The sequence below is a fragment of the Haplochromis burtoni genome, unplaced genomic scaffold, assembly GCF_018398535.1.
Source record: "Haplochromis burtoni strain Fernald_Lab_line unplaced genomic scaffold, NCSU_Asbu1 Contig_126, whole genome shotgun sequence".
In the NCBI taxonomy this organism is placed as follows: Eukaryota; Metazoa; Chordata; class Actinopteri; order Cichliformes; family Cichlidae; genus Haplochromis; species Haplochromis burtoni.
This window is the reverse complement of record NW_024582487.1, coordinates 1,367,810-1,383,817: the sequence shown is the minus strand read 5'-3', so window position 1 is coordinate 1,383,817 and position 16,008 is coordinate 1,367,810. Positions and strand designations below refer to the sequence as shown.

At 39.1% G+C, this 16,008-nt stretch overlaps 2 protein-coding genes and 1 pseudogene across 6 annotated transcripts in view; all 3 read right to left on the bottom strand.

The window, feature by feature from the left end:
• The window catches only part of vash2 (vasohibin 2), a 35,987-nt gene extending 30,070 nt beyond the window's left edge, over nt 1-5,917 (bottom strand). For 2 of the 5 annotated variants that reach the window (XM_005929915.3, XM_042224039.1), the window contains exons 1-2: nt 5,710-5,917; nt 4,200-4,637 (exon numbers count right to left, since the gene is read on the bottom strand). In XM_005929915.3, coding sequence (XP_005929977.1) covers nt 4,200-4,520 — 321 coding nt within the window. In that variant the 5' untranslated portion in view covers nt 4,521-4,637; nt 5,710-5,917. Of the gene's footprint in view, nt 1-4,199; nt 4,638-5,162; nt 5,681-5,709 lie in introns of those variants that run through there. The other 3 variants (XM_042224036.1, XM_042224038.1, XM_042224037.1) reach the window with 3 other exon arrangements.
• A 1,521-nt stretch (nt 5,918-7,438) lies between these two features.
• Nucleotides 7,439-11,296, bottom strand: LOC102308813 (annotated as a pseudogene).
• Nucleotides 11,297-12,278: 982 nt separating this feature from the next.
• On the bottom strand, nt 12,279-15,667 carry LOC102309118 (cytochrome P450 2K1). Its single transcript, XM_005929911.2, has 9 exons — nt 15,341-15,667; nt 15,075-15,237; nt 14,842-14,991; nt 14,595-14,755; nt 14,296-14,475; nt 13,855-13,996; nt 13,452-13,636; nt 12,965-13,107; nt 12,279-12,891 (listed from the first exon to the last, which is right to left on the bottom strand). The coding sequence occupies exons 1-9, from the start codon at nt 15,545-15,547 to the stop codon at nt 12,780-12,782; spliced, it is 1,443 nt and encodes a 480-aa protein (XP_005929973.1). The 5' UTR covers nt 15,548-15,667; the 3' UTR covers nt 12,279-12,779.
• Nucleotides 15,668-16,008: the final 341 nt, after the last annotated feature.

The following is a 16,008-nucleotide window of genomic DNA, read 5'->3' as shown; positions in this document are numbered from 1 at the left end:
ATTCAGAGATTATCCACCACCCAGATTGTATTAGAGGGATTATTTGGGTGCTGTGGTATGGTGTTAGGACACAGAGAATGGTGACAAGGATTCTGGTCATAGACTGTAATACTGACCTATATTTTAAAAAGCATGTCAAGCTACCACATGTTGCACTATCTTTACAAAGTTATATCGTGGCTAATGATGTTCTTCTCACCATTTGTCTTACTGTCATACGACAAATGGTTTATAAAATGTAAATTTATATAAATTATAAATTTACATTTTATAAACAGCAGCTGTTAGAAATGTCACATTAACAGAGACTACCAAATTCAGATTACACTATATGACGATAATATGCTAATTAATAAGTTAATTAAACATTTTTGGTTTTCACTGTCGGTCCTATTAGGGAAGCAAAACCATTTTCATTCTCATGTCTTCTCCTTGTTCTCTTTCCCCACCTCAAAGCACAGTTAACCCACCTTGGTTAGTTGTGACTGTATCTGTGGTAACCACCCGTTTTACACCTTATAGACACACACACACATACACATACTAGAAGGAGTATCAGGTTACAATAATGGATTGCATTTATATAGTGCTTTTCAAGGCACCTAAAGCGCTTTACAATCCCACTATTCATTCACTCTCACATTCACACACTGATGCAGGCAAACCACAGTTGTAGCCACAGCTGCCCTGGGGCAGACCGACAGAAGCGAGGCTGCCATATCGCGCCATCGGCCCCTCTGGCCAACACCAGTAGGCGGTAGGGTAAAGTGTCTTGCACAAGGACACAACGACCAGGACAGAGAGAGCAGGGGGATCGAAGCAGCAACCTTCCGGTTAGAGATGAGCTTCCCAATCCCCTGAGCCACGGTCGCCCCACGGGGCCAGGTTACATATCAACAAAGTTACAATGGAAACCAACTGACAATGGAGATACCTGCATAAAGCACCAACACAAGACATTACAATAGACAGAGATAGGAATCGAAATCCATGGAAACAAATAACAAAAATGGTAGATGAAGTATAACTTACACAGCTGATGTTTTTTTTTATTATATTTGTAAATCAGATTTAAGTGGTGATTCTTAGCATTACTCAACGTCATATTAGTACATTGGTTAACTTAGCTAGCAGAGGAACTCTGTTGGCTGTTATGAGATTGAATTGAGTTAAGCCAATTTTGCAACATAACGGTACTGATCCCTGGTTAAAGGTGACCCCCTGTGAATTTTTGCCCAAGCTCTCAATAACGCTTAGAATCACTAGTGACTTTGGTGGTCTGATCTTGACCTGCGGCGGGACAGATTCCAACTCCACCTTTGAAGTGGAATCATGTTCATGGGCTATGACACCGAGTTGACTAAGAACACAGACTATGAGTTGTAGTCCAACACAGCGGACTTTTAAACAGTTTTATTTAACAGGTTATTTGTGAGACTTGATTCATAATGTATGCAAGTCTAGATTAGACACACTGAAGAAAAAAAAACATCAATTTGAAGGTTTTAAAAAGTAGACTAATTGTTTACATAAAAATGTGTTTACATTTTCTTCGTATTAATTATTGCTTCACTGAAGACTGCAAGTTGTAGTGTGTCTTACAATATGCAACGCTAAATCTGTCCAAAAGTAGATACTTCTACATATACAAGGCACAGTTTAGTGTGTTTGTGTGCACACACAACCTGATGCTGTCCTTGTATCTGGAACACAGTAAGTGAGTTTGGCATTGCTATCCAACCAGGTCACTAATGACCACATGGCCAATTAGCAGAGCCAAACAACAACCGGATTCCCTTCACCTCTGCCTGCAAAACAACAAGCATTCATCCAAATCACTGACGGGAAACTATGAGGAAAATCTGGGCTGAGGGGCCTCAGAAGCAACAGACAAAGATAAATATGTGTTTGTATATACTTATAAATATGTATGTATGTATGTATGTATGTATGTATGTATGTATGTATGTATGTATGTATGTATGTATGTTATTGTATGTATATATATGTTTATATATTTGATTTTTATATATATATATATATATATTTGGTATATGTATATGTTGTATATATTGTATATATATATATATATATATATATAAATAAACCCCACCGCCCCTGTGGGCGGTTTCAATCCTTCAAGCTCGGGTCCTCTACCAGAGGCCTGGGAGCTTGAGGGTCCTGCGCAGTATCTTAGCTGTTCCCAGGACTGCGCTCTTCTGGACAGAGATCTCCGTGTTGTTCCCGGGATCTGCTGGAGCCACTCGCCTAGCTTGGGAGTCACCGCACCTAGTGCTCCGATTACCACGGGGACCACCGTCACCTTCACCCTCCACATCCTCTCGAGCTCTTCTCTGAGCCCTTGGTATTTCTCGAGCTTCTCGTGTTCCTTCTTCCTGATGTTGCTGTCATTCGGAACCGCTACATCGATCACTACGGCCGTCTTCTTCTGTTTGTCTACCACCACTATGTCCGGTTGGTTAGCCACCACCATTTTGTCCGTCTGTGTGTGTGTGTGTGTGTGTGTGTGTGTGTGTGTGTGTGTGTGTGTGTGTGTGTGTGCGTTTCAGAAGTGACACAGAGTCCCACACAATGTGACAAATCCAAAATGCAGAACTAATTTCAACTGACAGGTATGGTGGCTCAATTTAGCACTACTGTTGTCATGGTAATGCCATGCATTTGTCTGTGTGTACACCTGAGAGTGTGTATCCGAGAAACAACAGACTGTGAAAACAGGCTGACATCAACACCTAAGGCGACCATTATGCCAACGACTTGGAGATACACTATCTGACTAACATTATAAAAACATAAATTCCTCATTAAAGTTGGAACAGTCACAGCAACAGGAAGGATAACACAGCTAGATAACAGTATTTTTTATAATGCAGTGACTCAGATACATATATTTATTAAAAAAAATTTCTTTGAAATGTTAACAAATGATCCATACAAGTGTAGATTCATCTAACTGCAACAATTAGTCAATTAAATGTAGTCAACTTTAATCACTGAATCTGTGAATAACAGTTTATACTCAGTGATGCGCCTGGTTATAGATAGGATATGTGAGAATTAAAATGTGTTTTAGCTAATCAGACGTGAGGATTTCATGTCATACAAGACAGAAAGTGAAAAACAATTAAAAAGCTTCACTTTGATTCATTAAGGAAATACCAAGCATACTAATCAATAATAAAAATGACGAGTAAGTGCATTGCAAGATAGGATATAATATAGAATATATACTATATATAATGCTTTTAAAATCCATCTGTTCGTTCAAAAAGCTCTTGATGATTTAATATATCTTGTGGCAGCCAAGTATGTTATGTAAGGACAGAGTTATGTCCCAACATGGCTATTCCACATACCCATCTCTAACCCAGGCAATCATATAGTCCCTACAAACTAGACAGCCTAGTACATTCAGCACATTCAGAAGATCTTTGAATTTCTTTGAGATGAGAAGATTCAAGGAACCTCAGAGGGCTCAGTGAAACCCTTCACAAAAAGTCCATTAACAGTGAAGAAACCTTGGTGCACATCTAACTGTCATATTTTTACTACTACACACAGTGATGCCATTTGAAAAGCCCTCTGGCTCAACTGAGAAATATTACGCTATGGTGTTATGAGAAAGAAGGAAAATTAGCAGGAAAATTAGACAAAATAGTTCAACTGTCTTGTGCTATGCCAACCAGGTTTTCTTTTGCAACCAGGTTTATGCTGGAGTCTATCATAGTTGCTTCAGGCAAAAGAAAAACTGGGGTGCAGTGAACACCAAAATGCTGCCATAAACTCCATCTAAGTGTAATGAAATAATAAAAAACTAGAGTCCATAAAGCACTAGGATCACACCTGTCTCAGAGCAAGTTACTTCTCAAATCATGATCAAACTTGGCCTTCATTTTGATGTAAGATGCATATCTGAACCCTTTCGTGTTGAAAGGCAGACATACAAACACCTGCTTTTGTAGGACATGCACACACACAAGGTAAAAACAATTCCAACCTTACTACTGTGGTGAGTAAAAATGGCATGCACTTCTGTAACACATAAACGATAGTAACAAATCAAAACAAACCAACAGATGTCTAAGCATAACATCTAGTTTAATTAATAAAGACATTTGTTGCAGTAGAGAATTTAAAAGCACTGAGAGATGGCCCAGTCCCTTGGCCAGCTGGCTTACCTTGGGAAGGTATGCAGCATTTCGTATCCTGTCCACCATCTCCTGTCCGTCAGGGTGCACGGCCGCCACATGGGACCACATCCTCTCCCAGGTGACACTCTCGATAGGAAAACCAGATCGATTAACGTAGAAAAGAACCCCTCCATCCTTCTCCTCTTCCTCCTCGGGGGATCTCGAGCTGTTCTTTGGGGGAGACAAAGAGGAGGACTCCTGGGTGCTGCAGCGGAGGAGACAGTGCGAGCTGGTGCTCTTGGACCGGCCATGCCTGCTCAGCTTGGCTGTAGAGGTGCCAGTCCGGTTTGGGGAGTTGGGTCCAGTCATTGGCCCCAGGAAGAAGTAGAGGAGGAGGAGGAAAAGTTAGGGCAGGCAATCTTCCTCCAGCTACAAGAGCTTCTTTTTGTTAGTGAGCAGTGCAAAGCACATGTTGATCTTCAAGGTCTAACGTGGTAATGGGGGAAAAAAAGAAAAAGAAAACGCATTAACTCAAATATGCTTTTTAAAACGACAGTACGTGTACATGACTGCACAGCAAGGATCACTACAAAAAGTGTTTGTATAACACAGTGGGGATTTTTTCAGGTACTTTCCACTGAATTGTTACAAAAAAAAAAAAAATCAACGTTATCCGTATTTAGGAAAAGGGGTGATTGTGATAAAGAAGCCAAAAATGCAGCAACAGTCGACAATAAATGTACCAAAAACAATATATGCATAAATAATAACTTCTGATTCCAGAGTAGCTCAACAGCTGATAAAAAAAACCCTCCGAGCATTAAAAATCAACATTAGCAGTCATAAAAACTCATGAGTATGAAATACACAGTATTTATTTTGCAACGACACAATATAGCAATCTGCGGAATGAATTGATTAAATCTCACTAAAGTGTAACTTAACAGAGCAAAGGCAACTTAATGTCGACTTAAGTTTTTCTTTTGATTGAATCAGCTGAAATATCCCAACCGTTATCATCCTGACCGTATTGTGTTTTCCAGGAAGGCTTCTATTTCACATAAACAATCGGACTCCCGGTTGAAAAGGCATTAGATCTGAAAATCAGTCACCAAGGCGAGGTGCGTTCCATTCATAACAAAGCGGCGTTGTCCACCACAGGCTTTAAAGTCTTGTTTTGGTTCAAGGCTTTGTAACTTCACCTCTTCTGCTATATGTCAAGCTAGCACAAGCTAACATTTGCTAAGAAGGAATTAGAGCGCGATTCCTTTCAAAATAAAATCAGTACGTTGGTCAATCGTTCATAACAACTGATTACTGCGAATCACCAGAGAACACTCACAACTCCATCATTTGCTTGCCTGTAAGGCTTCTAAAACGTGTTAAAAGTAATTACGCACAGAACCGTAACGAAACAAATCATTTGTCTGTGGATATGTTTTTATTTTGATAGCGCCGTCCAGGAAGTTCCCCTCTACTGTTTTTGCTAGCTTTGCCGCTGTATCTCGGAACACTGCGGGGGCCGTTGCCTCCCACCACCACAATACGGGGAAATTACCTCGTCTCTGCATTTCTCTCTGTCAGCAGCCTGCAAGGAGCCTCGATATCAGCTACCTCCTCAGAAAATCCAATTTCATGGTGATAAAAACGCTTCTTTACCCTCTCATGTGATTAAATCATTGGGGATAAAACGGTCCTACTAGCGGCCACTGTTCTCCCGTATCTGTCCGTTGCTCGTATCCCCTACGGTTGCCACTGCTCAACAGCTTCTCATTGGTCGAGCTAACAAAGAGAGGCGGGTCAGAGAGTATTCGCTACCTTTTTTGGATCGGGTGGTGCCCTCTGATTGGTTAATTTTGATGGACGAAGAGGTCAACAAGTGATAGATCTGCAACAAATTGGATTTTCTTCCACTTGTTATAACTGTTGATTTGGAATATATTGTTTTAGGGGCTGGACGCTTTTTCTTAGTAAGAATGAGTTTAAATACATTGGAAGAAACCTAAGCAAATAGATAGACTACAGTCAAATTATTCTAATGGCATAAATTTATAACCACACACATCCCATAATATAGAGTTATCAGTTTTATTGTGATTTCGAACTGTCAATAATGAATGCATTTTTTTAAATAACAAAAAAAATATTATTATTTTTTACTGATGTTACAATTATATGTGAAACATACTAGAAACAAAGTAGACACGTGAAAACCTCCCACCTAGCATTAGATGTGTGGCACAATAATATACAGGACCTGTTGTTTTGTTTTTTTAATAAAAATTGTCATATTATGTGTGATATTTTTGTGGCACTCGACGCAGCAATATGAATAATGGGCTGCTACATTTGCAGTAGTAACATAACTTGACTTAGAACTCCACCTTATGGACAAATTGTTTGTTACAGCACACAAACAATTTGGCACACCTTAGTCGTTTTCTCTTTTATAAGAATGGCTTCTTGACAACCACCTTCCACTGGCAGCACGTCTGATGCCACTTCAGCAAACACCAGATGAATGAACTGAAGGTCTAGCCATCTCTCTGCACTATTGCTAAGGAGCACTTTTGACAAGACAAGAAAGTGTTGCTTTTTGGAAGCAAAATATACAGAAATCAGAGGTGGCTCAAGACTATATGGATGTCGCCTCCCATATAGTACTGACTCCCTAAACATGATGGATTGTAGAATAGTGTAAAATTATTCCACACCTATTTGGCTTGATTTACTCATAAAAAGACTCCATTTTGACATATAAGGAAAATCATCAGAGGGCCAGTAGCATTACAATTACATTAAAGATTAAATGGGAAACAGGTCTGTATGAAAGTTCTTTGTGTTTTATATTCCAGCTGGTCAAACATAGACACTTAGAAGACTTGCTGAGAAGACTGGTGGAGTGAGGAAGGAAATGATGTGTGAGGTGTATTCATTTTAATATTTCAACTTTATTGTGGAGAAAATGAAGAAAATATTAAGTCTTCATGAACAAGAGAGAGATTAACATGTGCTTGTGCAACATTTTTAAGTTACAGTGAACATGTTGAGCAAAACAATCAACCAACTTATGAAAAAACTAATTGGAGACTCCATTTCCAGGAGAAAATGCTCACTTAGGCTATGTTCAAACTGCAGGTCTTAATGCTCAATACCGATTTTTTGATCAAATCAGATTTTTTTTGTCTGCTTGTTCACACTACAAATAAAATGTGACAGCAAACGCGCTCTAGTGTGAACCCTCAAAGCGGCCCACATGCGCATACGAAAGTGACCCAGGTCGGATTTGAAAATATCAGATTTGTGCTGTTCAAACTGTCATACCATGATCGTATATGGGTTGCATAGGGTCAAAAAAGTCGCATTTCATGCACTTTCGCCTGCAATGTGAACGTAGCCTTACATTCATGTGATGGAGCTGTACAAAAAGCTTAAATTTAAAGGATCGATATCAAACCTATGGCCCAGAGGTCAGTTCTGGTTTGCAAACTCTTAAATTTCCAAAGAAGCCTTTACCTAATCCATTTTTTTTCCAGAATCTATTACGATTACTTGTACGTCATGAAATAATAACGTGATTCAGAGAAGACTGGTTCAGCGTTCAAATACAGTTTCCTTACATACGGGAAATAGCTCGCAGTTTATGAGGAAAAGGGCTGAGAGTAAAACCCACAGCTGGAGTCAGATCTAATTCATCCTCTGAAACTCCAGGTGCAGGGGTGAAACGAAAATGCTGAAGGAGAGTGGTGAAGAAGAGGAAGAGCTCCATCCTGGCCAGACTCTCTCCGAGGTAAACCCTGCGACCTGTAAGAGACAATTGAAGAATAACTTCAGCTGTCCTGTCAGCAGATGTAACCTAAACAGTGATGGCTGAGCTCACAAACCTGCAGAAAATGGAATGAAGGCATCTCGCTTAACAGACTTTTTCTCGTTGTCCAGGAAGTGAGCAGGATAAAAGCTGTGTGGTCTCTCCTACTCCTTGGGATCATGCAGGACAGATGTCAAGAGAGGAAACACCGTGGTTCCCTGCACAAATTACAATACACAGGCTGCTAAAACCTTTCTCCACCTTGTATTTACATGTATTTTATCTGCATTTATGTTTTCCTACCTGCACTACCAAACCATCACCCTTTACACATAATTATCATAAAAAAACAATCCACAATGCAGTTGTATTTTGTTGCACTTGATGGCTTAGTGCAGGCCAGGTTTTTTAAAAGCGGTAGGTGTGTTATGCAGTCTTACCTTCTTGATAGAGTGACCCTGAAAAATGATGTCTTGGGTGGTTTTGTGAGGAATTCCAGTGGGAACAATGCTAATCAGTCTCTGTGTCTCATGGATGACGGTGTCAGTGAAGGGCAGGCTTTTCCTGTCTGCAACCTGCACCTGTCGGTCTCCTATGACTCTCGTCAGCTCCTCCTGGACCTCATCTGGTGTATAAAAGTAACAATAATTAAATTTCATCCCTATTAGAATCACTCAAACACTCCATTTTACAGTGTTTTCACAGAAATCTATGCAATCTTGTAAAAAAAATTAAGTGCACGCCAGTTGAAGTAATAGTTCTTTTTTAATTATTTTATCAGTCTCTCACATTGGTGTAGAGAAATTTTGGCCCACTCTTCTTTACAGTGCTGCTTTAGTTCATTGAGGTTTGCAGACATTCAGTCAGGCATGGCTCTGTTAATGTCTTGTCACGGCATTTCATTTGAGTTTATGTCTGGACTTCGACTGGGCCATTGCAGCACCTTGATTGTTATCTTTTTTAGCCATTCTTTTGGAGATTTACTCTTTCTTTGGAGAGCCCAGTTTAGGCCAATCTGGGACAGATCCTCTGACATTTGCTATAAAATACTTATGATCATTACAGAGGAGTTACCCAAGGTACCCAAGTCCTGTGACTGGAAAAATCAACTGCAAATCATCACTCCTTTAGCACTGTGTGTGAGTTTGTCTGAGGTGTTTGTGCTGACATACTGTGTTGGATTTGTGCTTGATGTGGTACTTTTGCATTATGATAAAACATTTCTAGTTTTGTCTTGTCAGTCAACAGGATGTTGTCTCAGAAGTCTGTGCTTTCTTTTGGCAACTATTTTAAACAAGCCGTACCTGTTCTGACTTTTTTCTAATTGTAGAACTGCAGAATTGTACTAGAATAAACTGGTTTTGAATTTGGGGTGCATTTACTGGGACTTCCACTCCAGGGAAGAATGAAGCCCTCAGGTGTGTGTTAGTCCACACCTGAAGGCTTCAGTCTAACAAACTATAAAAAATCTGTCTGCAGTTGCTCACACTTGCTAATGATCAACTAATCGTGCTTTTGATTAGCACCTTATTGATTGGCTGCTACTCCTAAATCCCATGGAGGGAATAATTTGTGTTTCACAGGACTAAAAATAGAATACTTTGAAAACTTGATTTTTCACGCGGCTATAAATGAAGGTGACATTATTTATTTGATTTTGTTTTTGTGACAGTGATTTGATTTCATTAGCACATTGAAGTTAATATTTAGGCTCCTCACCCTGAATCTTTGGATATTTGGCCATAAGCAGAAGTCCCCATCTCAGTGTAGTTGATGTTGTCTCAGTTCATTACTGTCATCAAAAGGTTATCATCATGGAAATGACTGTTGGTAATCCCAGATTCCTTCAGACATGCAACAATAAAATGCCAGTAAATCTAATTCCCTTAAAACTGACAAAATGCGTACTTTTTTCTTACTAGGACACAGCATATTTGTTTAGTTAAGCAGGAATGTGCACAGCTTCACCCTGAGCTTCAGTTAATAATTTCAGACTACAAACTTGACAAGTGACAGAGATGCCAACCTCCAGAGTTTGCTTGCGGAGCAGAAAGGCATCCACAAAGCCTCTGCACATCTGTGGGTTCAGAATCTCTTTTAAACGACTGAAGATGGCAAGGTTTTGTTTGCTACTGGTAGCAGACATTTCGAGCAGTTCCTTCCTGGCACCAATCCAACTCAACAGCGCTGGACACATGTTGTACATCTGTCAAAAATTATATAACCATCAGTAACTAGAATAATATTTTGTTATTTGCAACAACTGATGCTTTATGTGCTTATGAAAGTAACTGTAGAAATTACCTGTACTGAAGGAGAACCCAAAAGTTTAGCACCTCTGCTCATTCAATCTACCAGAGATGTAAACTCTGGATCATTATATTCAAATCTGCTTCCATAGACAATGGAGCAGATAATATTAGAGACTGCATATGATAATCTTTGGTTTGTATCAAAAGCTTCTCCTGTGACAAGACAAATGAAAGGAGTGAAAAACAAATAACAGTCAAATTAATCTTCATCAACCTTCATTAATTTTTTTTAACATAAACAAATCTTACCTTTGAATTTCTTAAAAACTTCAATGAGGTATTGACATTCTTCAATTATTTTGTCCTCACATGCTCTCTTGCCCATCCCAAAGTCTCTCAGGTTAGTCAGTGCAAAGCGCCTCATTTCCTTCCATCAATCACTGTTGGACCACACAACCCCTGTAATGAAGTGTGTATAGAGTTTAAATAATAATAATTTAAGACACATAATGTGGTTATGCCCATTTTTTATTTTATTTATTTATTTATTTATTTTTTTTACCATTTCCATGGTTCATTTGATGCACAATTAGAATTGGATCTCTGTCTCCAAACACTTCATCATAGTCAACAAGTGCCTGCTTCACTGTCTTGTATCCTGCCAGCACCACCACTTTTTGGGGTCCAAGATAGACAGTGAAGACTGATCCATATTTCTTGGACAGCTAAGAAGGGCAGAATATGTTGATATTTTGACACACATTAGAGAGACCCTGGAAGTTGTAAGAGCTGCATGGAAAGCTGAATTTATAAGTCAGCCTAAAAGAAAAGCAGCCCAATAGCTTTACCTCACCTCCAATAATGTTTTGTAGGGTCTTTTCAGGTTCATCTGAAGCAAGTTCCCAAACAAGGGAAGTGGTCTGGGTCCTGGGGGATCCTGGGTACAGAAGCTAGCAGAGGAGATTAAATAGATGAGGAGGAGGACTGTCAGAGCCCCCAACAAGAAGGTAGAACTGAAGGCCTGAAGAAAAACATTTAATATCCCCATGGTTTTCAAGTAAAATATGCACTCTGTTACTTGCACTGAAAACTCAGTGACTGTGAAAGAGACTGCACAGAGATAAACAGTGCAAACAGTGTTCTGTGGTTATGAATGAGTAAATGATTAATGTTGCAGTTAGTACTTTGGTCTGTGTCAATATTATATTTTCAGGATGAAAAAAAATAAAATAAATAAAACATGTATATATGTGTGTACCTGATATCAACACAGTTATTTGTGTAAAAACTTTAAAGTGCAGCATTTTTTTTTTACTATATTTTAACATTATTTGAAACTGAAGCTCATTTTTTTGTATTGACTTTTAGAGTTGAATATATGATAAATGTAAAGAGCATTTATATTTTATGCTTTTCTATAAGACTGCCAAACTGGAAGTATGTCATAAATCAGAAAGTACGGTAAATAACTTTTTATCCAACCTAGCTGAGTGTAGGATAAAACGGGTAACCAAGCAGTTTTGGCCAAAGTGACTGGGTAGCAAAGCAGGTTTCCTAACAACAAGGGCAGCAGGTAAATAAAGTGGCAATATCTAAGAGAAGCAATAAGGTTGGAGAAACCTGCATTCAGCTAAGACTGAAGAAGTCACTTGGATGAAATGCTTCTCCCGCTGAAAAAACTGCGTCAAGATGAACTGAATACACTTTAATTGTGGGTGACTTAGACAGCTACAAGTGATGGTCATTAGTTTTTCTTATCACTAAATGAAAAAGTGAAGCGGACAGATAGAAAATGGCCCAAAGAGTCTGGTAACCATCAATTAGCCCCCCAAAATTATGAAAAAACAATTCATCTATACAAATAAACTTTGATATATATTTCAGTCCCTTTCAGACATTCTTCTTCTCTCTAAAGAGGTCACATGGAAGACCAACAATGTAACAATAATGTGTTGTCAACCCATCTGTAAACTTCTCCAACCACCAGGGGGCGTGGCATGGCGGTACTTACTAAGAAAACTGAGGGTGTCTTCTTTCTTGAGGGGCAGTAATGAGCATGACATGCACTGATGCAGCATTTGATCTTTATTGTGGAGGAAAATGTTTAACATCTTACATCTTTATGAGCAAGCGAGAGAGCGATACATGGGTGGTGTAGCATTTTTAAGTAATCAAAATATTCTGTCTTTATTGTCAGAGACTACTTTAAAGCCAACAGGCAACCTTTACCTACATGAGATGGGGCTAATAAAATCACCTTGAAACTAAAGGAACAATTGAACTAAACATTTTGTAAATCATGTCAGTGAGTCTGAAATTGTTGCCATGATGCCAGGTCTCTCTTGGAAATTAGATTTTTAATCTCAATGAGATTTTTTTTACCTGGATAAATAAAGGACTAATAATGATTAAGGACACAAGAAAATATTCTGCTAAAAATTGACTGGAGCCTTTTCACAGGACAACAAAAGCTTATAAAGACCATCTCCTCCTCACATTTGGGAAACAGCACATAATTTGTGAGGTGAAGGGCTGAGAGTAATGCTCACAACTGGAGTCAGATCCAATTCATCCTCTGAAACTCCAGGTGCAGGAGTGAAACGAAAATGCTGCAGGAGGGTGGTGAAGAAGAGGAAGAGCTCCATCCTGGCCAGACTCTCTCCGAGGCAAATCCTGCGACCTGCAAGAGATGAATAATAATCAACTGTCCTGTGAAGAGATGTACCTCAGTGGTAATGGCTGAGCTCACAAACCTGCAGAAAAATGGAATGAAGGCATCTCGCTTGACAAACTTTTTGTCTTCGTCCAAGAAATGAGCAGGATAAAAGCTGTGAGGCCTCTCCCACTCACTTGGATCATGCAGGACAGATGTCAAGAGAGGAAACACTGTGGTTCCCTGCAGATAACAGCTGATTTCAGAGATGCACAAAGTACAAAACGTACTAAGACAACACATAAAAACAGCACAAACTTTTGATTTGGATTCAGTTTCAAACTTTCCCGTATTCCTGTGATTGCCCGTCCAAGATGGCATCAAGCTTCTGTTTTGTGCACTCAGTAAACTGATAACAACTGTTCCCACTCATTTTTAGTCTTTTTGTCTGCATTTGTGTTTTTTGTAGCTTTACAACTTTGGCACTTCAACTCAAAGTTAATGCAGGACAATCCAGGATGTAGTTACATTATCTCAAAACATGGCTTGATGCCGAACAGATTTGAATAGATAACAATTAGTCTTACCTTCTCAATAAAGTGTCCCTGAAAAGTGATGTCTCGGGTGGTTTTGTGAGGAAGTGCAGTGGGGACGATGCTGCTCAGTCTCTGTATCTCATGGATGACGGCATCAGTGAAGGGAAGGTTTTTCCTGTCAGCAACCTGCACCTGTCGATCTCCTATGACCCTCCTCAGCTCCTCCTGGACCTCATCTAGAGTATAAAAGTAACAGTAATTGAATTTCATCCCTATTAGAATCCTCTGTAGTCTAAACGAGAACAGTGGACACATTACACTTGTGTTACACTGACAATAACACTCCAGTATATTTGATAAATGTATGTTTATTGTGATATTGCTCTTGTGACATGTGTCATGTGATTTCCAGTAAAAGAGTGTATTCAAGTTATGGATTATTTGAGCTCCTCACCCTGTATCTTCGGATATTTGGCCATTAGCAGAAGTCCCCATCTCAGTGTAGTTGATGTTGTCTCAGTGCCGGCAGCAAACAGATTCATGACTGTCATCATAAGGTTATCATCATGGAAGTGACTGTTGGTAATCCCAGATTCCTGCACATAGAAATTTAACAGCAAAGTCACTCAAATCATCCTAATCCCAAAGTTGGATGGGGGTTGGACAGTAGAAAAAGAAGTGTCAAGGCACCGAACAGTAACGAGGATGTAACATACACCAGAAGAATTACAAATGATCAATAGTGTTCACATACATCTGCTGGGTGATAAAGGTATTAGGATGCAACACAGTTGTTTTGTCTTAACCATAGCTGACCAGGATAAGGCACAGTTTCACCATCAGCTTAAGTTGTTTATTCCTGAACACAAAGTTGAAAGATAATAGAAAATCCAACCTCAAGATTTTCTTTGCGGACCAGAAAGGCGTCTACAAAGCCTCTGCACATCTGTGGGTTCAGAGTCTCTTTTAAACGATGGAAGAAGGCACGGTTTTGCATTTTATTGGCAGCAGCCAGTTTGAACCCTTCGTTCCTATCAGCAGTCCACTTCAGGATTGATGGAAACATTTCATACATCTGTGAATCATCAAATATACATCTGTACATAAAATACCATTTTTCATTTACAAAGGTTATTGAGTTGTACCTTGAAAAAATCTGTAACTCCATAAGTGTCACAAAGTAGGAATCAATACCTGTATTGAGGGACTTCCACCGAGTCTGACAAATCTGTTTGTTCGATCTACCAAAGATGTAAACTCTGGATCATTATATTCAAATCTGCTGCCATAGACGATGGAGCAGATAATATTAGAGACTGCACAGTTAATTGATTGGGTTGTATCAAACGCTTCTCCTGTAGCAAAGCAAACACATACAGTCAGTATAAGTAATTGGACCATTAATTCAATTCAGGTCAAACAAATGTGATAGTTTTTTTACCTTTAAATTTCTTAAATACTTCAATGAGATGTTGACATTCCTCAATTATTTTGTCCTCACATGCTCTCTTGCCCATTCCAAAGTCTCTCAGTTTAGTCAATGCAAAGCGTCTCATTTCTCTCCATGAGTCACCATTGGACCACAGAACTCCTGAGAGTGGTCATATTTTAGTTTGACAGTACCAAAATAGAAAAAAAGCTAAAAGATTTTAAGAAAAAATATTATTCCTTTACCATGCTCTTTGGTTAATTCATGCGCAAGTTTCGTTGGGCTTCTGTCTCCAAACACATCATCATAGTCTACAAGTGCCTGCTTCACTGTCTTGTATCCTGCTAGGACCACCACCTTTTTAGGTCCCAGATAGACCGTGAAGACTGATCCATATTTCTTGGATAACTAAGAACAGAATATTTTCATATTTTCACACACATCAAAGAAACCAAAGCTAAAAAGCTGCCTGGAGAACTGTATCTGCAACATAGTTCAATTACTTTCCTACCTCCAGCAATGTTTTGTAAGGTCCTTTCAGGTCCAGTTGCAGCAGGTTCCCCAGCACAGGAAGTGGTCTGGGTCCTGGAGGACCCTTTTGGTTTTTTTGAGAATTGAAGCTTGGAGTGACGATGAAATAGACAAGGAGGATAACTGTCAGTGCCCCCAACAAGAAAGCAGAACTGAACGATTGGAGAAAGACATCTAATATCCCCATGGCTGTGAAACGAATTCTCTGCTATGAGTTCTTTGTACTGAGAGCCCAGAGACTTAGTGCTTTTTGCGTTGTCTGCCAAATTTCAGTCCTGTACTGTGCAGCATATAATACAAGGTGTGACAGTAACAGAGCAAAGGTCCTCTATGAAAGAAATAGTAAATCATTAACGTTGCAGTTGATACTTTGGTCTGTAAAATAAATGGAAAAACCTTAACAAACCAACAAAATAAATTAAACACAGAATAAAAATATCTACTTGGATGTTAGAATAATTTTTGACAGAAGTGAGTATATCTGTTAAAAACGTAATAATAGTTTTCATTTTTGGTAGATTTTAGCATTAAAATTCAGGGTTGTCATGGCCGTTCTATCTATCTATCTATCTATCTATCTATCTATCTATCTATCTATCTATCTATCTATCTATCTATCTATCTATCTATCTATCTATCTATCTATCT

Coding starts and splice junctions, on each gene's coding strand:
- LOC102309118 (XM_005929911.2), bottom strand. CDS start 15,547: ATGGGGATATTAGATGTCTTTCTCCAATCGTTCAGTTCTGCTTTCTTG. Junction 13,997..14,295: donor TCCGCAAAGAAAATCTTGAG/GTTGGATTTTCT, acceptor TTCTATGTGCAG/GAATCTGGGATTACCAACAG. Junction 13,108..13,451: donor AGGGACACTTTATTGAGAAG/GTAAGACTAATT, acceptor TGTTATCTGCAG/GGAACCACAGTGTTTCCTCT.